Raw genomic sequence first — 26,704 nt, forward strand, 5'->3', positions numbered from 1 at the left:
GCCTGTGCTCCGCAACGGGAGAGGCCACAGCAGTGAGAGGCCCGCGTACCACAAAAAAAAAAAAAAGAATCCGCCTGCTAATGCAGGGGACACAGGTTCAAGCCCTGGTCCGGGAAGATCCCACATGCTGCGGAGCAACTATGCCGGTGCACCACAACTACTGAGCCTGCACTCTAGAGCCCGCGAGACACAGCTACTGAAGCCCGAGCGCCTAGAGCCCAAGGTCCGCAACAAGAGAAGCCACCGCAATGAGAAGCCTGCGCGCGGCAACGAAGACTAGCCCCCGCTAGCCGCAACTAGAGAAAGCCCGCGCGTAGCAATGAAGACCCAACGCAGGCAAAAATAAATAAATAAATAATTTAAAAATAATTTTTTTAAAGGGAGATGAGATTTGGGGCCCAGGACTAGGAGACTTGAATGAGATCACTGCCATTGGGGTATGATAAAGTACCTCCACCTTCGCTCCTCTCATCCCTTACACAGGTGGCCAGATGTTGCTGGGAACTGGGAGTCAGATCAATTTAAGGAAGAACTTTCTAACTCAGAGCTGTCCAAAGATAAAAGGAGTGGTGTTGAGGGGTGGCGAGCGCCCAGCCACTGGGATTGTTGGAGAAGAGGCTGGATAGCTACCTGGTGGGATTAACAAGGTCCCTTCCAGACCTAGTAGTCCATGAATCCACAGGGGTCTGGTCCGCTGGCAGTGGCAATTCTGGATGAACTAGTCTGCTCTGCTCTGACCTGTCATGAAGATAATGAGGAGGCCTGATCAAGGAAAGGGTGATGGGAAAGAGCCTGGTGATGAGGGAGTTGGGGACTAAGGGGAGGAGCGGGAGGGGAGGGGTATATACAGCTGCCATAACAAAGTACCACAAACTGGGTGGTTTTAAACAACAGAAATTTAATCTCACAGTCTGGAGACTAAAAGTCCAAAATCAAAATGTCAGCAGGGTTGGTTCCTTCTGAGATGTCGAAAGGAGAGTCTTCTCCAAGCTTCTGCCAGCTTTGGGTAGCCCCAGGTGGTCCTTAGCTTGTAGATGCATCACTCCAGTCCCCTGTCTTCACATGACCTTCTGCTTATAAGGACACCAGTTATATTGGGTTAGAGGCCTACCCTACTCCAGTACAACCTCATATTAATTTGACAAATTAGATCTGCAATGACTCTATTTCCAAATAAGTTTACATTCTAAGGTATTGGAAGTTAGGACTTCAATATAACTTAGGGGGACATAATTCAACCCGTAACAGGAGGCAACTTGCTTAATTCCTGAGCCCTCCACTTTTCCCACCAGTATGACGCCAGTGGTGGCGCTGCATGGAGAGAGGCTGGGTGTCTGGAGTGGACACCACCCCCTCTGTTGACCTGAGCTTGACTTTAGATACAGCCTAGCCCCCAGAGTGTTCCCAGGACTTCAAACTCCTGCCCTTCCCTAGAACCCACTTCTCCTCACAACAGTCACAGCACCCACCACTGGGAAACACGTGTATCCTGGCACCTTAGAGCCTCAAGGTCTCTTCTCTCTCATCAAGGTTCTCCCGGCTATCTTTCATTCGCACCCAGGCAGAGATAACATGCAGAGAGTGTGTGCTGGAGGGTTTTGTTTTTTTTCTCTTTTGGGACTCATCTTACAAAGACCTAGAGAGTCCCCTAGGCTTTTGGCCTGTTTCACCCAGTGTTGGACAGCTGGTTACACTAAGTGTGTCCCCAAGATCTGGGGGGAGAAAGATTATAAGCTACAATTCTAGGAACTTCTGCCAGTGATACCTTCCATGAGATTACCAACACAGAGGCAGAATGTGGTAAAATGGGGAAACATCAGACTAGAAGCAGAAGTCTGAACTTCTATGACCACACACTACGGATGGGCCGTGTGACAGTGGTGGTCCCTTCACTTCTCCTCTCCTTCAGCTTTTCCAATGGTAAAAATAAGTTAGATTATTTTAATGCTGATGTTCTATGATTTCATAAAAGTCAGTATTCTATGATCTCACAATAGGTCTCTAAGGACCATTCCAATGCTGATATTTCATGATTTTATAATGGATAGTTAAGCTTTTTATGCTGGTTAAATGGAAGGAAAGAGGAGACATACTTCATTTCTCTGAAAGTCAGTTAATATCTTTGGCGAATGATGTCACCTTTGAGCTTCAATTTTCAGATCTATAAAATACAGAAATAACAATATGAACCTCATGAAATGGTGGGAGCGAGGGTGCTTGGAGAGATGTACAGCTCGGTACAGACTCCAGCCGGAAACCTCTCGGAACGTTTCCTCACCCAGAGCCCCAGCCAAGGCAGGAGAGAGCTCACCGAGAGGGACGGGAAGGGGCGGGGCGAAGAGGTGGACATGGTTCCCGCCCCGCCCCCGCCCCTCCCCAGATATCGCGAGAGGGCGGGCCCGCTTGGGTTAGGCGTCGGCGTCGCTCCGGCGTTAGGCCGGCTTCTCTCCGCGGGCCGTGGATGAAGTGTGGGTAGCGTAGGGTGCTGTAAGGGCCGCCCGGCGCGCTAAGGACCGCTAGCCACGCGGCGTCGGCTGGACGCCAGAGCGTCCGAGTCGTTGTGTCGTGACAACGACTCTGGTGGCTGTCTCAGCGACAGCAGGTGCGGCCGCTTCAGCCCCAGGCGGGCTTGGCGGCTGACTGGCGAGTCTCTGCTCACGCCCAGCCCTTTCCTTCCTGTACCCGGCGCCAAGCAGCGACGCTGAGCCGACCGCCGGAGCGACGGGCAATGGCGGCCTCGACGGCCTCGCACCGGCCCATCAAGGGGATCCTGAAGAACAAGAGCGCTGCGACTTCCTCTGTGGTGGCATCGGCCGAACAGCCCGGCAGGAGTGTCGACGAAGAGCTGAGGTAAGAGCCGCGAGGGACGGCCATCGTCGCCCGGGTCGGCCTGGCCAACCCCTTCTTCCCCGCCTGGGCGGCCTCGCCCTCCCCGCCCCCCGGCACTGTTGCCGACCCCCAGCCCGACCCCGGACACCGAGCGCGGCGGGCGGGCGGGCGGGCGGGGCGGCTGCGTAGATGCGGCCCTTGTGCCGCTCGGGTCTCCCTCCGCCGGCCAGGCTGAGGGGTGGAGTGATTATAAAGAAGACAGGAGCTATGACGTTTGTTGTGTGGGTTTTAAGTATATACGCATATATAATAATTTGAAAACATACACCATGATCTTTGAGCTTCTGGAAATTGGGAATATTAAAGAATCAAATTGAAGTTAAAGCTTCACCTGTTAAGCATTTATTATTTCTTCACTTCGTATCGGAGTGTCTTAAATTCAATGAGTAAAGTGTATTTTCTTGGCTTGGGAGCCCTTTAAGATCTACTCGCAAGCTAATAAGAGACTCCTCCGAAAAAGAGAGAATTTCTCCATTTTTCTAATGGCCCTTCTGCCATAGTCGTTCCTTTTTAGGTGAACATTACCACAAGAATCATGCCACATTCACTCTCTTGGGTCCTGGTTTGTCATTATCTCTGCATTAAAAGAAACCGAAAATTTCCCAGTCTGATCTATATTTAATGGAAAGCTACTTATTGCTAATTATTTTTGCATCTGCAACGAGAGTTTGAGCGCTTTCTAGTCTTTGTTCCTCTTGAAAGACATATGTAAGCTCAGAACAGTTCAGAAAGTACCAACTTAAAATGATCCCGTGATAATTTAGTTGCTTTTGCATACTCACAAATACATATGTGAAAAGATGTTGACCCATAGCATTGTGTGTGATAGTAAATAATTGGGAACAACCCAAGGTCCCTTAAGAAGGACTGGTGAAATATTAATTATGGTACATTAGTATAATGGGAAAACAGACCAGCCTTTAAAAAGAATGAAATAGATGTTAATGTGCAGAGAAAGATATCCAAGGTGCAGTCCTCAATGGGGAAAAAAAAAGGTGCAAAACCGTATATATAGTGTAAAATACAACACTGGGTTAGAAGTCCTCGGGGGCTTGGGTGTTCTAAGATACTAAACACATAAGGACTCTACATTCTGGAAGTAAGGCCTAAGAAAAGTTGTTGAAATCTGTGAAGTCATAAAGCTAAAATGAGGATGTTCCCGAAAACTTTGAATATTGGAACTAGGGCACACCTGTTCAAAAGGATCATTTTAGGGCTATAAAAGGAACTACAGTTTGGTGATGGTAAATTTATGGGGATTTGTGTTACCTAGAGGAAAACATTAAGTAGGATCACAGCTCAGAATCATGGCCTTTGGGGGTTGGAAAGGACCTTAATTTGTCTAGCACCTCTCCTACTCCCACTCTCTTTTGGATGCTTGACTCTCTTACGTTCTCCAACATGCAATTTTCAAACCTCTATTTGGGGTAAGCCGCTTCATATGGGAAGGGGGGGGTGTTGTAATGGGATTAAGAAAATAATCTTACCAGAGCATAGCTATAACAGAAAGACCAAGATAGTCTTAATAACAAAACAAACTATGGAAGGCTTTTATATGATTTCAGGGTGTTCAGCAGCAAGAATGTGGTTCTCACTAGCATTTAAGTTATTTACCTATTCTCCAGTGTGAGCTTCTTTTTGTTTGGCTACCAAGTAGCTTATTACTTTCTTCTGTCTTTTGCTGCTGCTTCTGTTTATTCTCAACTTTGGTCTGCTGTAATTTCTGGTGGCCCCACTCTGTGTGTTGGCCTCTTTATGTAATTGACGGGGGTTTACCTCCAGGTCCTTCTGCCTGGAAAGCCACTATACTAGACTGTCTCACCCACATAGGGCTGCTCCTTCTCTAGGAGCTGCTAACAGGGCAGATTGACTTAAAGGGGGCCTTTTGCAAGGCAGTTGACTTTGACTTATGTAAATTAGGAGGTTATAGTCCTGTCTTCAAAGGCAGTTACCAAGCCCTAATTCATTGAGGTTTATGATGTTTAGCTCTAAGTAGTAAAAGGGGATGGGTTTTTTCATGGTAAGTGTTATTTGACTGGAAGGGAAATAAACTAATTCTATTCGTAATACAGTACACATTATTATTTATGGCACAGGTCATGCAAACAATATTAGTGACTTTATGAGAGCCTCTTTGAACAGAAACAATGAAAGTATAGGTGAACACATTTGAAACAAACTTTTTATAATGTTTAAGTACAACCAGTATTTTCCCTTTCATGTATAAAGGACCGAAATAGCTCTTTCAAGTACAATGCACTTAAAATTCAGAAACTAAAAAGTACGGTGTAATGGTCTAACTTCAAATGTTGGAGCCAGAGTATTAGTAAAATAATCTCATATTAATGTGAAAATGACTGGGGATTTAAGTCAGTTCTCACTGTTCTCAGTAGTGACACTCTATAAAGTCACCACAAACACTGAGTTAGTTAATACTGAACTGTTACTCCTAGGGGGAATACAGACTTAGGTTCCTGTAAGCCTCTGGTCACAACATTTTCATCAACCAATCAGTCCATAACCTTTTAAAATTTCTGTTTCTGTTTAAAGACACCTAATTTTATACATATTGTTGATTCATCAACATTGAACACATGGCCAATAGCACTATATATAACTCATGCCTGAATGAAGTTTATCTAACACATACTTTCTCCATAAGACACATAACAATCATCTTGGGCTTAGGAGCACTGGACAGCACTTAAGCACAATCTTTGGGAGCCATTTTGAATGGCTAATTCACCAGAAAAGCAAAAAACATGGTACTAAATAGATAAAAAGGACACATTTACAGTAAGAGAGCTGAAGCAAGGTTTAGTCTCAGCTGGGAACATGTGCATCAGACAACTCAAATTTTTCCCTGCTTTATGCATGTCAGAGAGACAGAAATCTCAGGTATTGATTTTGGAGTTACAGATAAATTTTGGCAAGTGGTCAGATTTGCAAATACAGAATCCACGAATAACTTTCATTGGTGCCATTATCATGTGAAGTACAGTGGTAGTTTCCCTTTTCTGCACAAACCACTCCCTACCCCAACGCCATCAGGTTGTGAGAGGGTATAATTTAACAGAACATTTTATTTAACATAAAGAGATGTTACTAAGGGATTTTTTTTTAAGTCATGAGTTGTGCTATTCCACTGGTCTCTAAACTTTTTGATTGTGCATCATTTTAGTAGGAAAAACTTGAAATATGTTTCAAATATGTTTGTTTATGATTTATATACATATACTACTACCATTAGATAATATCTCAAGATTCAATATATACTTAAAGTGAGGTTTATATACTGCCGTATTTCAAGTAGTCTTTAGGATTTTTTTATATACAGTTCTTGTCCAACCTTTTTGTTTTTTTAATGTCCCAGTGGTGTTATCTTCTTATTCTCTGTACTTTGCATTGGTACTGTTATCTTCAGTGGTTTCTTCAGGTACCATTTGTCAGGTACCACTTTTTGAGGGTTAGTTCAATTAAAACTGGATATAGTCTGTAAATCCACATAATTAGGCATAGATAATGTCAGTATATTGCAGCACCCTGCTCAACTAATTAGAACACCACTGTCATCACTGTGATTGTGGAATTCCCATTCTTTCTGGATGCTTTGAATATAGTGAACAACCTGTGAAGGTCAGACATAACAGATCTAGTGAGTAAGTACGTGTGTTTCATCAAAAACAAGACACCATTGATTCTAAGATGTACCATGATTTTAGGTAGCACCAAGAAAGAAAAAAATACTGCCAATTTTAAGATGCCATCCATTTTAAGACATATTCTGTTTTCAGAAATATTGAAGTGAGAAAAATGTTCACTTGGAATTGTTGAAAATATTGTGTTACTAAAGCCTATCCTATTAGAAGTGTTAAAGGTTAGTGATTAATATGGGGCCAGATTGCCTGGGTTCAGATCCTCTTTGCTACTTATTAGCTCTGTGACTTACAGTGCGTTATTCATTATTATCCCTGCCTAGTTTAATTATTAAATGAGTTACTAAATGTAAAGTGTTTAACCCCGTACCTCACCCTCAAATGTTGGTCTTATTCTATTAGAAATACAGAAATCTAATTTTCCCCACTTTTGGGGTTGTTGTACACAGTATGCTTTGGATTCACTGTGTTCAATTCAAATTCTGTAGTAGTCTTAGGTAATGTAGGCAAATTCTGCTTGGAAAAATTGTGCTTAAATTAATTTCCTTTAATATAATTTTATATGTGCTTCAGCTTTGTCTTTTTCTGCCTATAAAGGGATATGGAATACGGTCAAAGGCCCACTGAGTAAAGTTTTCCAAAAGTGACCTTTTATTTACTAATTGCTTTTATTTTTAAGTCTTAGTTTAATTGTTCAAGCTTCAAAGGCTTGTACTTTGTCAACCTACAGAAGTTGAATCTTCATTTAAGAAAGAACCATTTCTTGAAATGTGGGGTTAAAGTTTAACACATTGAAGCAAAATCCTGCTTCCCACTCCAAACTCAGCTAAAACTGTAAAAACGAGAAGGTCACAAGCAACAAGAAGTATGAGTAGGTCTTTGAGATGGCATCATATGAGCTAGCAAAGTGAAAGTGAGAATTGGTGACTTTTTCTGGTGCAGATTTAGGCTGCCGGAAAACCAATCACCCAAGAGGGAGGAGGGAGCTGAAACTAGCAGGTGCTTTCACCCTCACAGCAGATCTTCAGTGTAAGTGGTACTGTGCCTATTTTTTGTAAGTGGAGATGATGGCCCAAAGAAGGTCACACGAACAGTTTGTGGTAGTATTGGGAATAAACCAAGTTCACTCCTTGGGTTTTGTTACTCAACTGATGTTAATTCTACCAGAATTTAAGAGATGCTAATTTCCATATCCAGTGTCCTCTGCAGACAGTTTCTTCGACTTCATTACTTTCCTCCTAAGAATTTCCAGCATTCTTTGGAGTCTATTGTTTTATGCCCTTACTGAAAGTTCATGGTTTTGCAAGATAATATCTCCTCTGGATCTTGACAGTTGTAAGGTTCTTTTCCTCTTAGTATTGTGGTGAAGATGTGGAGTGAAGCTTTGGATATATAAAACTTTAATTCTGTTTATAGTAGATAGTAAACTAAGTGGCAAGCGAATGGGAAAAATTTAGGTTATATGTAATGTGGTTCTATATAATATAGCTTAAATCTTATATATATCTTGGAGTTATATATAATGTGGTTTAAACCTTCTCATAAATTTGAATGAGTTCTTTACATTTATGTAGATACAAAGAACTCACTCAATGAGAATGTTTCCAGTAAATAGGCAAAGGATGTAAACAATTCACACAAGGAAAGTAAAATAAGCATTTTTTCATATGATTTATTAGGTAATGAGCAGAGAAACATAAAACAGCATTTAAATATCAATTTATACCTCTCAGGTGGCAAAAACACACACAGATACCCAATCCTGGCAAAGTTTTGGCAGTTATTTGGGGACATTACAAATAGTCCTCTTTTAAAAAAAAAAAAAAGCTATATGGCAACATGGAGTGAACTACAAAGCTCTTGATAAATTTAACCCAGATATGCTTGTCCTAGCAAATTATCCTGAAAAGTCATTGAATACAATATGCACAAATGTTCATTTCTGCTTTACTTTAAGTAGGAAGACACTGGATTCAATCTAAATATCTAATATTAGGTAAATAGTTTGTTATTGAATATTATGCATGTAATATTAAAAAGGTAAAGACTAGAAAATACAAGCAGCTTATGATAAAATACATATACTGATATAGAAGCTATTTTTATATATACTATATATATACTGTTTTGTCTATATTTTTATATATACTAATAGCTTGGGTATTTTTTCGTATATGTTAGAGTGGAAAGAATATACAGAAATCAAAATTGTTAGTGGGTTAAGGTACTAGGATTGTGATTTTTAAATTTTATCCTTAATTTCAAGAAAACATCATTTCTTCTTATATCCTACAATTCAGTTCTTTTTCTTCTATCATTGTCTCACAGAACAGATTTGCAGGGTGTTTGGGGGTACCTCTGTAACTTCAGAGGGCCATCTTCATTCTTCTAATGATGATAAATTGTCATTTTAATTCAATATTGTTAGCATCACTTAGGAAGTAGCTTGTTTTACTTTGAGATTAGGACACACCTAACAAAGTCATTTTGTATGTGTTTATTTATTTATTTATTTATTTTTGTGCGGTGAGAGGGCCTCTCGCTGTTGTGGCCTCTCCCGCTGTGGAGCACAGGCTCCGGATGCGCAGGCCCAGCGGCCATGGCTCACGGGCCTAGCCGCTCCGCCGCATGTGGGATCTTCCCGGACCGGGGCACGAACCCGTGTCCCCTGCATCGGCAGGCAGACTCTCAACCACTGCGCCACCAGGGAAGCCCCTGTATGTGTTTATTTTTTAAATATTTTATTGTAATTTAATACACATACAGAAAAGTGTATTAGATGTAATTTTAAAGCTTAAGGAATAATTATAAAGCAAACACCCCTGTCAAGAAGAAGAATGTTTCCATCACCTCAGAAATGTCTCCTGTCTGGGACTTCCCTGGTGGCCCAGTGGGTGGGACTCCACGCTCCCAATGCAGGGGGCCCGGGTTCGATCCCTGGTTGGGAACTAGATCCCTCATGCATGACGCAACTAAGATCCGGTGCAGCCAAAATAAATAATAAATAAATAAATATTAAAAAAAAAAACAGAGAAAGAAAAGAAATGTCTCCTGTCCTTTCCAATCACAGTCTCCTCCCCTGTAATATAATCACTATCCTGACTTTTACGGTAATTCCCTAAGTATACATCCCTATACATTTTAGTTTTTGCGTGCTCTTGAACTTTATATAAATAGATATGTGCTAGTTATCTTTTACAATATCTTTAATAGGGAATCTTAATTGGACTGTATTAATACAGGTTTTATGAAACGTTTACCTGTGCTTTTGTGTTTCTGACTCGGACTTAACTCTGGCTTATCATTTCAGAGGCCTTGTCTATCAGGAGGGAACATTGAGTTACCATATAATGGGTCTCCCTTTGTCTATTAATTGAATTGCTTTCTTTACAAAATTAATCTAATTCTCTTAAAATTTGTATATGTCTTTAATTATCCTTCTGATCAGAAGCTTCTTGATCATTTCTGCTGTCTAAAATCTTTAAAGTGTATCTCTCTTCACTGTGAGTTTCCTTATGTAGAATATGACCATGAGAAGACCTAAATCATTTGCTTTCTAAATTTACAGAAATTTGTAGATAATAGAGCTATTTAGCAAAATACAAATCTGAAACTGTAGATTTAGTCAAATAGAAAACTGACTGCTTTTTAGAAAAACTCATTCTGTAGCAGATCATAAATACTTCAAAATCATTTAAATTTTGACTCATGTGGGACAGTGGGAGAAGGCATTCATACATAAGCAATTTAAACATTTTTTCAGAATGCCTTATCGCAAGCCATTCTCACAGTGCTAAGTGAGATATGGTTTCCAGACTTGTAACAAAACTTTAGATTTAAAAATTCCATTTTTTATAATTTCCATGTATAGTAAATACAGCCCAAGAGAGAATGTTTGTTGGACTTGCCTATAGTAACAGGACTAATGAAGGGTAGGTGGAACTTGAACCTTAAACATCTATCTCACAGTTGTATGTTACTGTTGTTGTTTTTTGCCACAAGACCAACTATTACTCTGATGGTCAGAAACTAGGCATCTAAAGAAATCAATACTATTTTAAAGCAACATCTATATACACAGTCTAGTTCAATCAAGTGTTATATACATACACACACTAGCAACATTTAAGTTTGATTAGTTGAAAATTCAGGTGAGTACCTTGCTGAATGAATAAAAAAGCAGTTTTTTGAAGAAGAAATGTTACTTCTGTGCTTTAAAAATAAATGACCCATTAATTTTTAGCTTCTTATAAACTTAAGATTTTGATTTTTTCATGGTGAAGAAACTTCTGTTTGGTGGGGGGCGGGAATGGGAGTTGTAGTGGCAGTCACCTGTGGAGTATATCTAGGCCAACATTTGCCTCTTGATAAAACTAAGCATAAGTAGGCTTAAAAGGAAGTTGTAGTTAATAGCATTTAGTCTGCAATTGAATATTATTCAGCCTTAAAAAGGAAGAAAATTTTGACACATGCCACAACATGGATGGAACCATACAGACGTTAAGTGAGATAAGCCATCCACAAAGGACAAATACAGTATCAGTCCACTTATAAGAGGTACCTCGAGTGGTCTTAGAGACAGAAAATGGAATGGTTGTTGTGGCGGGGGTGAGGGGTAGTGTTCAGTGGGTACAGAGTTTCAGCTGGGGAAGATGAAAAAGTTCTAGAGATGGATGATGGTGATGGTTACACAATAATGTGAATGTACTTAATGTCACAGAACTATTCACTTAAAAATGGTTAAAATGGGGCTTCCCTGGTGGCGCAGTGGTTGAGAGTCCGCCTGCCGATGCAGGGGACACGGGTTCGTGCCCCAGTCCGGGAAGATCCCACATGCCGCGGAACAGCCGGACCCGTGAGCCATGGCTGCTGAGCCTGCGCGTCCGGAGCCTGTGCTCCGCAACGGGAGAGGCAACAACAGTGAGAGGCCCGCGAATAGCAAAAAAAAAAAAAAAATGGTTAAAATGGTGAATTTTATGTTATGTATATTCTACCACAATAAAAATATGAAGGAAAAAAGTGATTAGCCTTAAATGAGGACACTGTGGGCCCTTTATGGTAGAAAGCAGAAGAGCATAAAGTCAGGCTCAACTGCCACGAGTGGGCACATGTAATTTTTAAGGTGACTCAGAACATGGAGAAGAGAATATAATATTAAAATTTTAAAACTGTCTTTCTTCAAGAGCAGTTCAAGATCCAGGTATTGGTAGATTTAGGAAAATTGAAAATATCTGCAGTAAAACCTCACCAATGTTGAGCAAATATGGAAAGGATGATTTGAATCTGTGTAAAATCTACATTGATTTTTTTTAAGGTAGTTTTATTTTTAAGTATATAACCAAGTCACAAATTGTATATGTAACAGATTGTTGGCTGGCACAGAGGTTGTTGATGTCCTTTTTAATGAGTAGATAAGGATTTGTAATTAAGGCATTTAATTATTGAGCACCTTAGTAGTTGTACAAATATTTTGTTGAATGTACGCTAATGGATGTTCATAAAGCATTTACAAAGCATTTCTAGTTTTCTTAAGTAGATTTATTCCAGGTGATCTGAAACCATTTATCAGCATATCGTTATATTTCTAAATTTAAAAAAAAAACAACTGAGGTATAATTTTATGTGCAATCTAAATCTTTATTAATGGTATCTGAATTTAATGAGGTTTTCTCTGTAGTTTTATGTTATGATTATTTTGATTGTTATAGATACTGCTAAAAAAAATTAGGCCAAGGAAAATATTCTTGTTGTGTTTTTTATCAAACTATTAAAAATATATCGTAGATCCAAAATCCTTAACTACTGAGATCAGGCAATGTGTAAATTCCAGCTTTTGCTGTTACTCTATAGGCCAGATGAAGATTAAACATGTCATAATGTAATCGTTTTTTGAATGTCTGGTGAAGAATCTGTTTACCCCTCCATATCCACAGGTTCTGCATCCTCAGATTCAACCAATCATGGATCAAACATATTCTGGAAAAAAAATTTCCAGAAAGTTTCAGAAACCAAACTTGAATTTGCCATGTGCCAGCAACTATTTGCATTGTATTATATTGTATTTACAACTATTTGCATAGCATTTACATTGTATTAGGCGTTATAAGTAATCTAGTAATGGTCTAAAGTATACAGGAGGATGTGCAGAGATTATATACAAATATTACGCCATGTTATAGAAGAGATTTGAGCATCCTTGGATTTTGGTATCTGTGTCAGTCCTGGAACCAATCCCCTGAGGATACCAAGGGACAACTGTAATGTGTTTTTAATATGTGGGCACTAAGTATTCTGTAAAATATTTACTGACACTTTATTGTAGTTACTTATGGCTTTTACCCAAGTCAGTTTCTGTTCCAAGAAAGTAGATGTAAAAATAGAAGTTAGCAGTCAAATAGAAATTGCAATGTGGGATTTGGATGTTCGTGAATTTTAGATGTGTACATTTTGTATCTTTCACTACATTGAGGAAAATTTTTTTTCTTATTATTGTAGTAAAAAGTCCCAGAAGTGGGATGAAATGAACATCCTGGCGACATATCATCCAGCAGACAAAGACTATGGTTTAATGAAAATAGATGAACCTAGCACTCCTTACCATAGGTAATGTTTTGTACACAGCATTCCTTTTTTGACTTGTTTCCATTTTGCATTTGACATGAGCTTCTGGATAACAGATGATTTGAATCTTTGTCTGTTTTTTTATATTTGTTACTGGAACACTAATTAATAACTCAACTGCATATTTTTGTGTAATAGTAAAAGTAATATGGAACTTTATGGAATCCATTTTTTACATTATAATTATAGTAGTAAATGTTTATTCATTGCACCTCAGTGGTCCCTAGCTGCTAATGATATATACAAAGTGACTTTTGCCTTCCTTAAAGTCATCTATTTGTAAAGGAAGATGAGAGCTGGGCTTGTTTGCTTCCTAAGTAGGTGTCAGGGGCTTATTCATTCTCTTTGCAGAAAGGGATAACTTCACAGATGGTAACTCTTCTTTAATCCATGCAAAGACAAATGGACATTACTACTGTTTCATGTCCTTATTTTTGAACTTACATGATATTGTAGTTCATATAATTGCATTGTAATTGTTAGTTTTGAGTCTTCCAGACTCAAATGACTCATTATCATTTTTTTAATGAGTTGTAAAATGATAGTGTATGGCTGTAGTTAGTATGAAGACAAAAATAAGGCACCAATAAACATAATGAGATTCTAAATAAGTTAGAAATACCTAATTCAGATCATGCCTAGATTGTATTGAAGAAAATAAAGATTTTCAGGACTGAAATATTTTGTATTTGTCACTGAAGTAAAACAATATAAATCCAGAAGTTACTATTAAAATAGAGTTAAAGAAATTCTGTTTTAAATCAATGGATGAAACTTTGGAAGATAAGTTGAGATAACTTGATAATAGCAAAAACAGTAAAAACAAGAATTAACATGATTGTGACAAGGGGAGAAAAATAATGAAATAGGAGGTACAGATACTGAAACTCAGTACTAATAAAGCTTGAGGGAAGAAGTAGACATATCATTTATGAAAGTGATCCTTATTTTTCTCCTAATTACAGGTATATACTTTAAAACGTAAACTAAAACTTCTGTTGTACCAGAAGCCAAAGTCAATGCTTTCTTCCTTTTCAATAAAGGTAGTAGACATCCCTTATCTGTGTTGGTTGGAGATAACTATCCTAAAAAAATTAAGATCAAACATTCAAAAATAAATAGCTGTAGCCATTATTTTAAAACTGTTTATATTTAAATAATAAAGATAACCATTTTTCGCAATTATGTGGGGAGCAAATATTTCATTAGAGAGTAGATTGCGTAAGCTAAATAGCTTTTAAACTTCCTGAATTAGGTCTTAGGATCTAATTTTGTTATTTTACCTAACCTGTGTTTGCATAGATCATTTGTGTCTTATCTTCAGGTTGATGTACAAATACATATTCTAAAGCTGGATAGGGTTCTTTTGCATTATTTTTTCCCTGCCACTGGATGGACTAACTGAAGTTTTTTTTTTTCCCCCTCCAGATGATTCGCGTTTTCAGTATTTATTTTTATAGTTGCAGTGGGGGTTTTTTTGGCATGTTTTTTCTTTTTTTTAAATTATTTGAAGGCTTTTCTTGATTGGTGCTATACTTTTAAATATTTGCATCAAATAGAAACAGTGTAAAATTAAACTTCAAAGATGACAACAGAGCCATAAATACATTGATACTTTTAGTCAATAGAATTATGTTTCTCTACCTTGTTTTCCTGCTTGAAAAATTATAGTTCAGGTATTAATTTATAATGTGCTTATCATCCTAGTATGGTAGGTGATGATGAAGATGCACTGAGTGATTCAGAAACCACTGAAGCCCTGACCCCAGATATCTTAGCTAGGAAGTAAGTATTGATGACTATAAAGCATTTTTCTCATGCTGTTTTTAATTCTGCAGAGTTAAAGGCATTTTACTTTACTTGTACAAGTGTAAATAAAAAGCATGTGCTAAATAAATAAGTTTATCTGGTTTTTTCATAGCAACTTACATAGTCTTATTTCTAGGTTAAAATCAAGGTATGTAGATTGAGAACCAGAAGCTGGTACACAGATTCCCTGTGTCAGTTCCCTGAATGGAGGTTTTTCTGTTTTTGCTTTTTAATATCCTGTCACCTGGGTTTTAAAGATAGAAGTGAGAAAGGCAAAATAAGTTGAATTCCTGAAAAAAAGCTCTATTTGCTGTTCATGGGTTTGTCAACTTCCACTCTTCTTGTTTATTGGTTTCTTTATACAGTCCCACTCTCTTGCTTTTTATGTTCCTCATCAGGTTATAGCTAGCATATTAATGATCTTTAGATGTTTTTATGAGACTAAAAAGTAGAGTGAGACACTCAACTAATATAAGACTATCACAGTATTGATTTCTTTTTAAATGATTGTTGTATAGATTAACTGCTGCTGCTGAAAGCTCAGAGCCAAAGTATCGAGTTCGTGAACAAGAAAGCAGTGAAGATGAGGATAGTGACCTCTCACCTGAAGAACGAGGTAGTTTCTTTCTTTTACTGCTTTTAGCATTGCTAATAATTTTTGCTAAGATAAATACATTATATAGAAGACTGTCAAATGGTTTTCCTTTTTAGGAAGTGGATGGTGGGAGATTAAGGAGCAACATTTTTATAATTCAGATTCTACTTGTGTGGGTTTACTGTATGACAGCTCCACACCCCCCCCCATTTCAAGAAAATATTACTGTCTGTAAAGGGATTAACATGTGTTCCTTTCTTTGTACTTTTTGTTCCTTTCTTTGTACCAAGCATCTATACCAGGTAGATGCTCAGTAAATATTTATTAAATTAATACATTTAGGGTCATTGAGTGTTTGGATGATCTTAAAGTGGATAGCAGTAAGAGCTAATTTCTCAATTGCTTGTGCTTTTTCTGTATTAAGGCAGTGGTGAAGCTTACCAAATGAATCAAGATGGTCAGACTTGGAATAAAGATTTTTGTTAGGTCCCATTGAACAGAAAGAACAGAAGTGTCACAGGAAAGGAGATAAAGATAGCCCTCTCAACAAGGATGAAAGAGGCTCTTTTAGCCCACACAGTACATACACAGTTAAGGCATTGCTACCTATTCATTGTTCCTGTTTTTACAAGTAATAGTTCTTATCTGTGGAGGTAAGGAAAGATGGAAAATATTTCACTTTGTTGCTTTTTGTAATTTTGAAGGATGTGAATGTATAATCACAGGAACTGAAAATTGCTTATATAGTTTATTTTCAATTATTTTTTAATAATTTATTTATTTTTAATTTAATTTATTTATCTGACTGCGTTGGGTCTTCATTGCTGCACGTGGGCTTTCTCTAGTTGCGGCGAGTGGGGGCTACTCTTCGTTGCGATGCGTGGGCTTCTCATTGTAGTGGCTTCTCATTGCGGAGCACGGGCTCTACGCATGCGGGCTTCAGCAGTTGTGGCTCACGGGCTCAGTAGTTGTGGCTCACGGGCTCGAGAGCGCAGGCTCAGTAGTTGTGGTGCACGGGCTTAGTTGCTTCGCAGCATGTGGGATCTTCCCAGACCAGAGATTGAACCCGTGTCCCCTGCATTGGCAGGCGGATTCTTAACCACTGCACTACCAGGGAAGTCCCTTCAATTATTTTTAAAAGGGAAGACCAAGCCTATGTATGTAGGAAAAAAGATGCAAGAAAAACACACACCCTCACAAAAAAGAAAAAAGAAATCGAGTAGTTTGTTTACTTGAAGGCTTGAAATGCAGAAACTACCTGTACTGTAAAGAAGTTTAGAAACTTTAGAACTACGATTCTGAATATTTGCTAGTTAACTGTCAGGATCTTTGTCGTGTGTAGCTGTAAAGGTACAATTTGCTATTCCCTCCTATCATCTTTAGAATGTAGTGTATTGAACAAAACTATGATAGTTTGAGTACTATACAAGAAAGAAATATAACATATAGCATAATCTCAAATTGTATTATATTATCTATCCTCAGTGACTTCCTGATTTATTTTCCCAAAATATACCCCAAAGGCCTTTGAAACGGTTTCAGATAGAAATTGTTCCTAGAGTTTGTTGATTCCTTATTCTCTGAAAACGTGATCTACTGAGAACAGGGAATTTTTTATTAACCTCTATTGTCAGTTTCATTAAGGGATTTTCCCTCAAATTGTAGTTCCAGGAGTTAGCCAGCAGGGGGAACCATTTCACTAGTTACAGTTTCACAAGTTCAAGTTCCCAGTAGTAAGAGTTACTGATACAGGTGTTTATTGCTTTTAAATAAATTACATGTCTGAACATCCTTGTTTATTAAAGAAATTCTTAGAAAATTTTATTTTGGGGACTTCCCTGGTGGCGCAGTGGTTGAGAGTCCGCCTGCCGGTGCAGGGGACACGGGTTCGTGCCCTGGTCCGGGAAGATCCCACATGCCGCGGAGCGGCTAGGCCCGTGAGCCATGGTTGCTGAGCCTGCGAGTCCGGAGCCTGTGCTCCGCAACAGGAGATGCCGCAACAGGAGAGGCCACAACAGTGAGAGGCCCGCATACCGCAAAAAAAAAAAAAAAGGAGAAAAGAAAAAGAAAATTTTATCTTGTAACTAGTAACATAACAATTAAAATATTGGCTGTGGAGTCAGATAGATCTAAGTTTGTACTCTAGGTATGTAACTTACCTAATTTGCCTAATTTCTCTGACCCTCAGTTTCCTCATTTCTAAATGGGGGGGCTATAAAAATATTTGGAGTCATTTTTGAGTATTAAATGAGATAAAGAATTTAAGACACTTAGCACTGATTCTGGCATATTGTAAGTACTCAGTAAATATTAACTTTTAATAACTTAAAATAATCGGTATATTCTCCATTATATTATTTTTTAAAATAGCCAAAGAAAGTATAAAAAGGATAATTTACTTGTCAAGTTCACATGGATAGTTGATTATTATTAGAGCTGGGCCTGAAACCTGAAAATTTTTGTACTCTTTGGCATTATGTTGCTCTGCCATACAAAGATTATAAGTAAAATTAATATTCAAAGAAGGTTGAGACCACTTATGTTAGCTTTCTACAAAATAAATACATAAATTATATAATAAATTTTGAGTATTGCAAAACTAAAATATATAACAAGCAAAACTGAGTTTAATATCTCTTAGAATTAAAAAGAAATCATCTTCTTAGACTATTAGTATAATTGACAAAAGAAAAATACCATAAGATCAACTCTTAGGAATAAGAAACTACAAATTAAAACAGCGTCATGGTGCCTTTCTTTCCTTTCAGATCAACAAAAATTAAAAAGAATGACAATATCCCTTTTGGTGTGAATGTGGAGAAATAAGTTATTCATATACAATTGGTGGGTGTGAAAAATGGTTTGGCTTTTCTGGACGGCGATATGGCAACATATGAGCCAAAAGCTTTAAAAGAAAATGACACCCTTTGCTCTAGCAATTCAGTTTCCCAGGCTTTATTTCAATGTTTCTCAAACATTTTTTACCAAGTGCCACTCAGTATACATGTAAACATAAAATTATAAAAATTAAAATTTCACAAAACGTTACTTAACCTTTACTATATGTGATATGTTCTATCCAGTTTATTCTGTTTTGTTTCATTTTTTTAAAATGCTGGTTATAACTTACTAAAGGATTATAAGGCACAGTTTAAAAAAACACTAACTAGGGCTTCCCTGGTGGCGCAGTGGTTGAGAGTCTGCCTGCCAATGCAGGGAACACGGGTTCGTGCCTGGGTCTGGGAAGATCCCACATGCCGCGGAGCGGCTGGCCCCGTGAACCATGGCCGCTGAGCCTGCGCGTCCGGAGCCTGTGCTCCGCAACAGGAGAGGCCACAACAGTGAGAGGCCCACGTACCGCAAAAAAACACAAAAAAAACAAAAAAAAACACTAACTAATGTTGAGAAAATAATAGAACAGATGCACAAATATGTAAGTTGAACCTTGAACAACATGGGTTTGAACTGTGCAGGTCCACTTATACTAAATACCTACTACACTACTACACAGTCTGTGGTTGGTTGAATCCACAGATGCGGAACTGTGAACATGAAGGGCGAACTGTAAAGTTATATGTGGATTTCAACTGTGAGGAGAGTAGGCACTCCTAATCCCCACGTTGTTCAAGGGTCAACTGTATATTACATCATAAAAAACAATGAAAATACAAAGGGGGAAATCAGAAACCTTTGACCAAGTTAGGGGATTAAATTATAACTCACTACTTTATAACCTTTTAAAAATTATGTAGATCTGCTATGTACGTGGCAGAATTTTACTCTATCTTCATATACTTTATTGTCTAAACTCTGGATTATTTTAAGAGTGAAAGGGTCACTAATACAGCTCCATCAGACAATAGGCATAAACTGAGACTTCCTGGGACGTTGTCATTCTAACTATACAGTAAGTGAGAAAACAGCATATACATACAACAAGGTATGATTCATTTTTATAAAAAATACATTTTTAGAAAAAAGTCGAGTCATAAAATATGATAATTTCTGAGTGTGGAGGCTGAGTGATTTTTAAGTTTCTAGCTTTTTTTTAAACTTTGTAAGTTCTTTTAAGTTGCATGAAAAAGAACATGTGTTACTTTGTACTGAGAAAAAGTCTTACCTTTTTAGTAAATGTATCTGGTATTGGAGGCAATTAGAATCATTTTTTGTTGTTTTTTAATCTTGGCCTCATCTGAAACTCATCACTAAAAATTTAGTCATGAGGATTTGGTCTTTTATTGATTTTTTAAAAAATTTTTACTTTCTTCTACAATATGGTACTCAAAGAGTAAAACAAATCACAAAAGTAACTTAGAGAAGGAGAAAGATGGCTGGCAAGATCTTGGTAGTTTGCAACAAATGTTTATGGGATGATGATATGGATGTTGATCTCGGAACTTTCCTTCCCCCAACCCAAATAGAGGCTGAAAAGTGACTGATCAGTAGTGACAACTGTAAATGCCAGTGTTTAGAACATAAATAAGTATAGATAATAAAAACTTAAAGGGAGGGACTTCCCTGGCGGTCCAGTGGTTAAGACTCCGCGCTTCCACTGCAGGGGATGTGGGTTCGATAGAGGGAATTAGGGGACATAGAGAAAGTACTTTGAATAGCCTTATTCTGAGAGATTTCTCTTATGCCTTTTTGGCATTAAAATATTTTTATGAATACCATAATAAACCTATGGTGAATGAGTTTTAATGCTCTTGACAAAATAAACAGTTGGCAATTTTATGTCGACTCCTTTTTTGTTTTTCAATTTACTGGTCTAAGAAATTCTAAAATCTTATAATATTTCTTAAAGTTGATCTTTAAAGTGCTATATATTGATAAAATATGGTCAGTTGTGTTGATTTACAGCTATTTTTGTTTCTGTGGTGAAGACTATAAATAAAGAATAGTCTAGAATCACTTTACTGTTCCTAATAACACATTTTTCTTAAAATTACTCTGGGAATGAGGTTATGTTTTTAGGCCAGCAATGTTTGTTTTTTTTTCCTCTCCCCGTCCCTTCTTCCCTCCCTCCCTCCCTCTTTAGAGCCAGCAATGTTTTAAATCATGGCAATTTCTTAATGGATAATAAGAATTTTTTAAAGGAATTTTTTCTGGATTATAAAAATAGAAAACTTGAAAACATTAAAATTACCCCATAGTTCCTTGACCCAGAATTAACGGTTGTTAATTGCCGAGTCTTTATTTTGTGTGTGTGTGCACATGTGCATGCACGCAGGCTTTGTACATAGTATGTATATGGTATTATAGTTTTCCTTTTTTCCCATTCATCTCTATCTGGAGAATTTTCCTATATCTTTAAATTTCCTTCACAAATATAACTACTAATGGCTCTTACTCTTAGTCTCCCATTAAGATGTACTTGAAGCATCTAAGGCAAAGGTTGGTAAACTTTTTCTATAAACGGCCAGACAGTAAATATTTTAGGTTTTGAGGGCCATATGGTCTCTATTGCAACTACTCAACTCTGCCATTGAGTACAAAAGCAGTTTTAAGCATTACAAAAGCAAATGAGTGTGACTGTGTTCCATAACACTTTACTTACCAAATAGACACAGGCTGTAGTTTGCCAGTCTTTGAGCTAAAGACGCCTACTTTTTTGTATCTTGTAGAAAAAAAGCGACAGTTTGAAATGAAAAGGAAGCTTCACTACAATGAAGGACTGAATATTAAATTAGCTAGACAATTAATTTCAAAAGACCTACGTGATGAGGAGGAGGATGAAGAAATGTCAGAGACTGCAGCTGGAGAAAGCATGAATACAGAAGAATCAAATCAAGGTTAGGTGTTTTGAAAATATCACTGAGACACTTGTGGTCCTTTGTACCTAAATAATATACTTTATTTTGCTCACAACTTTGAAGAACCTCAGAAAATTTTTCTAAAATTCACTTTTTATGCCAAAAGTTTAGAAAATTTCAACCCCTGTTGGTCAGTTTCAAAATAATGTTTTTATGCTCAGAGTTGATTTAAGCCCATATGTTATGTTATATGTCTTATGTTGTTTGGTCTACTTGGCTTTAAGCAATGATGTTTGTCTTCATATTAAGCTATACTTTGTTTTTAATGGTTCAGATCATATTTTGTCTGTCGTAAGAATGTCAATTAAGGTTTAAACTTTTTAAAGAAACGTGTTTTTAACATGGAAGATTTGTTTTAACATCCCTTCAGGCATAAAGTATGTCATGTCTTTCCAGTGTTGATTCTTTTGACTGTTGGGTCAACAAATTATTTGGCTGATTTTTGTTTGTTTTAAGTCTCAGACAGGCAGCCACTGCAGCCTACCAACTCTCGATCAATCATAGAAAATTGATTTTATTTATTTATTTTTCATAAACTGTTATTCTGGCATTCAACAAAGGTGAATCTTCTATACCATTAATGCAGATTTTGTGCCCATCTACCTACTCTTTGTGCTGCAAACTGGTGCTTTTGAGTGGAGATGTAACTTACTTTTTTTTTTTTTTAACATCTTTATTGGGGTATAATTGCTTTACAATGGTGTGTTAGTTTCTGCTTTATAACAAAGTGAATCAGTTATACATATACATATGTTCCCATATCTCTTCCCTCTTGCATCTCCCTCCCTCCCACCCTCCCTAGTAACTTACTTTTATATGTTGTGCCTTGGATGATTAAGTCTTAGGAAAGTAAATAATTATTATATTATTGTTTTGGTGAGCACATATGAAATATAAGTGATTCTATGGTAGAACCTGATGACTGTGCTCATTATAATAGCAGGATGACAATATTTTTTTGTTATTCCATGTTATGCTTTTGCGTTTCAGTTTGTTTCATACAGCATTTTCTTTCCATTTTATTCACCATAGTCTGTTTAACTTGAACAAACTTTATCTTGAGTAATTATTGTTGTATGTCTCTCTCTTCTCTCTCTTTAAATTTATTATCCATTTTTAGGTGTATGTCTCTCTCTTCTCTCTCTTTAAATTTATTATCCATTTTTAGGTGACCTATCTCCTAGTTGTTTCCCTGTTACCTATATCTTGGTGATTTCTTTTTATGTATTCAATGCAGATGTTTCTGGGTTATAACTTTTCATCAGTTTCTTCTCAGACTTTCAGTATCTATTTGTAGCGACTCTAACAAAGCGTTGGGAATACCCTTCATTTGCCAATGGAAATTTGTACCAGCACCACTATGCCAAATATTAAAGGGATTTGTTTTTTAAGCCACAGCTTTTGAAAAATAAATCTGACCTTTTGTCTGTCTCTGCTTCTAAAACATTGGATTTCACAGATTTAACACATAAATACATTTTTTTCATTTAAGTGTAATAGATGATTAAAATTTGTATTGACGCTGATTTTTCTTCAGTGGAGATGAAGTACTCCTTACCTAGGAGTATATACTGCTTCGCTTCAATAACGTCCACAAAGATAGAAAAGACTACATAATAAGGCATAGAGAAGAAAGTTCATTATTTATTTTCTGTTCTTGGGCCCTTAAAAAAATTTTACCAGCTTTTAAAATCTCCAAGGATCTATGGCACCCATTACTTTTTTATCATTTTCCTTCTTTTCCCCCTCTTCTACACTCCTGCCCATTCCCAGCTGTTTTATTACTGTTTTTATAAAAAGAAATGTGGCATGTTTAGACTCTCAGGAAATTTTTTTATCATTTTTATATCATAAACACAAATCTTTTATAGTTCTGGATAGTTGAGTTGTAATAAACTCTTAGCTATCCACCTGTGATTTAGTCACAAAAGTGTTCAACCTGAAACCTATTTGTCCTGTCACTTAAATAGATACACCTGTTCTGCTCTTTATATTATTTACGGGGTATACAGATTCTTTCATATCATACTGATCAGTCTGCATGAAATACATCTTACTTGTTTTTTAGATCTTTCTATTTGTTTATCATACGTAGCAGTGGAAGGAAACTTTAGCTCAGGTAGTTCCAAGTTTGGCAATACTCAACAAACAAATTATGTTGCTGTTTTTTCTTTTATCATTGCAGGATCTACTACATGTGACCAACTGCAAAACAAATCACAGAGCTCATAGAAGGGATTCGTTCAGCACAGTAATTGTCAGATACAAACCATTACTATAACATACTGCTTCTTGTTCTCTACAATTCATGACTTAAGTACCAAAATGCGTACCAGTTATTATATATTGCCAAGAATTAAATAACTTTAGAGACTAAATAGACTGAAAATGCCTAATTGATACATATATTCTTGTGCCTAGTACTTCACCACAAATACAGCATAATGTCATCAGTCCAAAACTACATTACTTTTGTAAGAACACTGGTTAATTTGTATAAGATATATAGCTTTTTATGCTTTAGAAGTTAATATCTTTTGGGGAGGGAGAAGGGATCTAATTTATTTTCTTCACTTCTAGATGTGATAGCTCTTATAAAAACTAGTTTTTTTTAAAATCAAAATCCAATTGGAACAACAGATCATACAGGCTGATAAATATTCAGTCTGAAAAGTATTTTAACATGCATCTTCAACTTGTCTGTTTAATTGAAAAGAATTATAAGAGTTACTGTTGCATTTTCTGGTATACTACCTTTAAAATTCCTGTTGAGTTTCTTTTATGTTTACAAGGAAAGGATTAAACTTTTTCTCATCAAAATTAGCTTTTTCCACAAATAAATTATCAGGTTAAACTTGCACTAACGTCTGCTCTGACTTTTTTTTTGTACTCTCGATGGGCAGACTTCAGATCAGTTTTTTAAATAAATATAATTCTAATATAGTCTCAGCATTCCCTTTATCTACTTGTCTTAACTTCCTACCTTTGTTTCTTACTCCTTTCCACGCATATGCACAGAATCCTTTACCTTTATAAAGGATCATAAAGATTGTCGTGACATTAGGAACTTTTCCTTTTCTCACATATTCTGTCATTTGCTGCAACAATGAAAATCTTATTTTGACTATCAATGCCTATTAGTTCTTCTAATACATGGAGAAAATAGATTGAAATGCAGCAGTACTATAGACAGGAAATACAATTCAACTGCAGAATTTCTACACCTCTGTGATTTACAGCTTGCTAATTAAAGTGCTATTATTAGTTTATTGTTTGACTTAATTAGACCTTAGAAAACAACTAACTGAGGCTTTGGGGGGTTTTTTTTGCATGATGAGAGAATTGTGTGTAACCAGTGATATGATGATAGTTCCTGAATGTATAGACAGAAGTAAATCTGAACACTTTTTAAATTTAAAAACCTTAAATAGTTCCTGCTTTAAGGGAATATCATAATGTATACTATGACAAATGTACTTTATTCTTCTAACACAGTAAGATTTGGACTTCTTCCCTGAAATGAAGTGCAGTTCCTGTGTATCTTAGTTTAGTGATGGTTTCATTTCTAGTCAATTATTTGTATCTTAATTTTTTGTTAGTACCAAAGGAATCCATTATATGAACAGACTTTTAAAATAATTTCTGTATACTGTATGTATGTATGAATTGGCTTTTATTGAACAGCTTTTCTTCCACTTGCAAGTTTATAGAAATATCAATATGTCAAAATAAATAAGAAGTGGGAGAATTCTTTGCTGTTAGAAGAATGTTTTTATTAATTTGAATGTCTTTTTTTTTAATGGAATCCAATCAGTACTTTTGAACTGCAGGTATAGTGTTCTAACTAAAACATATTAGCTAGTAATACTACTGATTTATAAACAATGTTTATCTCTACTTTCTGAATTTAGAATGTTGAGGTATTCTTACCTGTTTAAACCTGTTTGGGGGTATTTAAGCTTATACATATGTGTGTACATATGTTCATGCGCACAGACCTCTGTTTTTGGTTTTCTCATTTCGAGTCCTTAGAAAGTATCCACATGCTCTTTATTTGTAGAAATAGCTGCTATACAGTGAAGAAAAGGTAAGACCTTTAACAACTGATCCTTTTGGTGTTTTCTACAAACTATTTCTTGAAACTTAAATCACAGGCAAACTTGCATTTCTGGTTTCAGGAAGTAGATAGTTATGTAAGAGGAATAAGACATGGCAAATAGCATGCCCAGTAGGATTTTAGGTAGTCAAATGTGACTGAGTAAAACTGTTCATCGTCATGAATTCCTAATTGACACAGTATTGAACTATACAAAAAATGGACCTTCATGACTCAAGTTAGATTTTCCTTTGGAGAAAGTTATCTGTCAGTGTTCAGTTCTAGCCAAAGTAGATTTTACTTTCAATTTTTTAATCAATATCTCTTCTCTGCTTAACTCCTCTGATGTCATCTTTTCTGTTTATTTTTCAGTCTGAAATTCAGCAATGATGCTCTTTAAAATCTGAGACATATATGGTATAAATGGATTGTTAAAAATAACTTTAAATTGAAGATTAAAGCAAAGTGCCATTTTTCCCTAGACTTCCGTTTTGTTTACATTTTTTCCTCTTAAATTAGTACACCGAACATATTGTAATAAAATACAGTATATGACGATTGTGTGTGGATTTTATTTTCTTGTTACCCAGCTATCGTGTTCCATTGGCTAAATGTTCTGGATACCAGGAGAGGGTCTTGAACTACACTGTGACAGGATAGTTTGTTTAGTTGCCCAGCATTGTGCTAGGTGTCCAATATATAATCCTCAAAACAACCACGCAGAACAGGTATCTTATCAGCACTTTATAAGTGAGGAAAATGCTCTTAGCCAAATTCTTCAGTCTCAATGTCTCATACATGCCAGTTGACAGGATTCAAATCCAGATGTAACTAAATTTCATACTCTTTATCCATGCCATTTTAGATGTAGAAATTCCCTCATTTTTGCAGTTGTACCTTACAAGTAAACTTTATTTGGATTATTGATACACATCGTGTGCTTTAGGAGTAACATTTTTCAGGTGTTTAGTTTGAGTTTTTGTTTTTTACTTTAATCTGAAGAAATTTGGAAATTTTGTTTGAGGTTTATATACCATTGAGGAAAAATCTCAAAAGTACAATTATACAGTGGCTGGAGATGTCTAAATTCATGTGATTTGGTTTGCGTTCCACAAGTTTGTCTCTGAACAGAATGTTTCAAACTCAAAAAATGATTTTTTTTCATAGACTCCGTGTTACAAAGTAAGTACCAAGCTAGCCTGTCAAATTAACATATACCTAAGCC

General features: G+C 36.7%; 1 protein-coding gene, 1 long non-coding RNA gene and 1 pseudogene across 2 annotated transcripts; 2 read left to right on the forward strand and 1 right to left on the reverse strand.

Annotated features, from left to right (window-relative positions):
- Nucleotides 1-884: 884 nt before the first annotated feature.
- On the reverse strand, nucleotides 885-2,404 carry LOC132424808 (uncharacterized). The gene is made up of 3 exons (XR_009519273.1): nucleotides 2,312-2,404; nucleotides 2,094-2,161; nucleotides 885-1,070 (listed from the first exon to the last, which is right to left on the reverse strand). It is a non-coding gene; the product is annotated as an uncharacterized lncRNA (long non-coding RNA).
- A 35-nt stretch (nucleotides 2,405-2,439) lies between these two features.
- PPP1R2 (protein phosphatase 1 regulatory inhibitor subunit 2) lies at nucleotides 2,440-26,037 on the forward strand. The gene is made up of 6 exons (XM_060010910.1): nucleotides 2,440-2,850; nucleotides 13,041-13,148; nucleotides 14,874-14,951; nucleotides 15,494-15,591; nucleotides 21,195-21,362; nucleotides 23,569-26,037. Exons 1-6 carry the CDS (start codon nucleotides 2,729-2,731, stop codon nucleotides 23,613-23,615), a joined length of 621 nt encoding a protein of 206 aa, XP_059866893.1. The 5' UTR covers nucleotides 2,440-2,728; the 3' UTR covers nucleotides 23,616-26,037.
- Nucleotides 16,082-16,198, forward strand: LOC132425170 (U6atac minor spliceosomal RNA; annotated as a pseudogene).
- Nucleotides 26,038-26,704: the final 667 nt, after the last annotated feature.

Source organism: Delphinus delphis, chromosome 4, assembly GCF_949987515.2.
Source record: "Delphinus delphis chromosome 4, mDelDel1.2, whole genome shotgun sequence".
Lineage (NCBI taxonomy): Eukaryota > Metazoa > Chordata > Mammalia > Artiodactyla > Delphinidae > Delphinus > Delphinus delphis.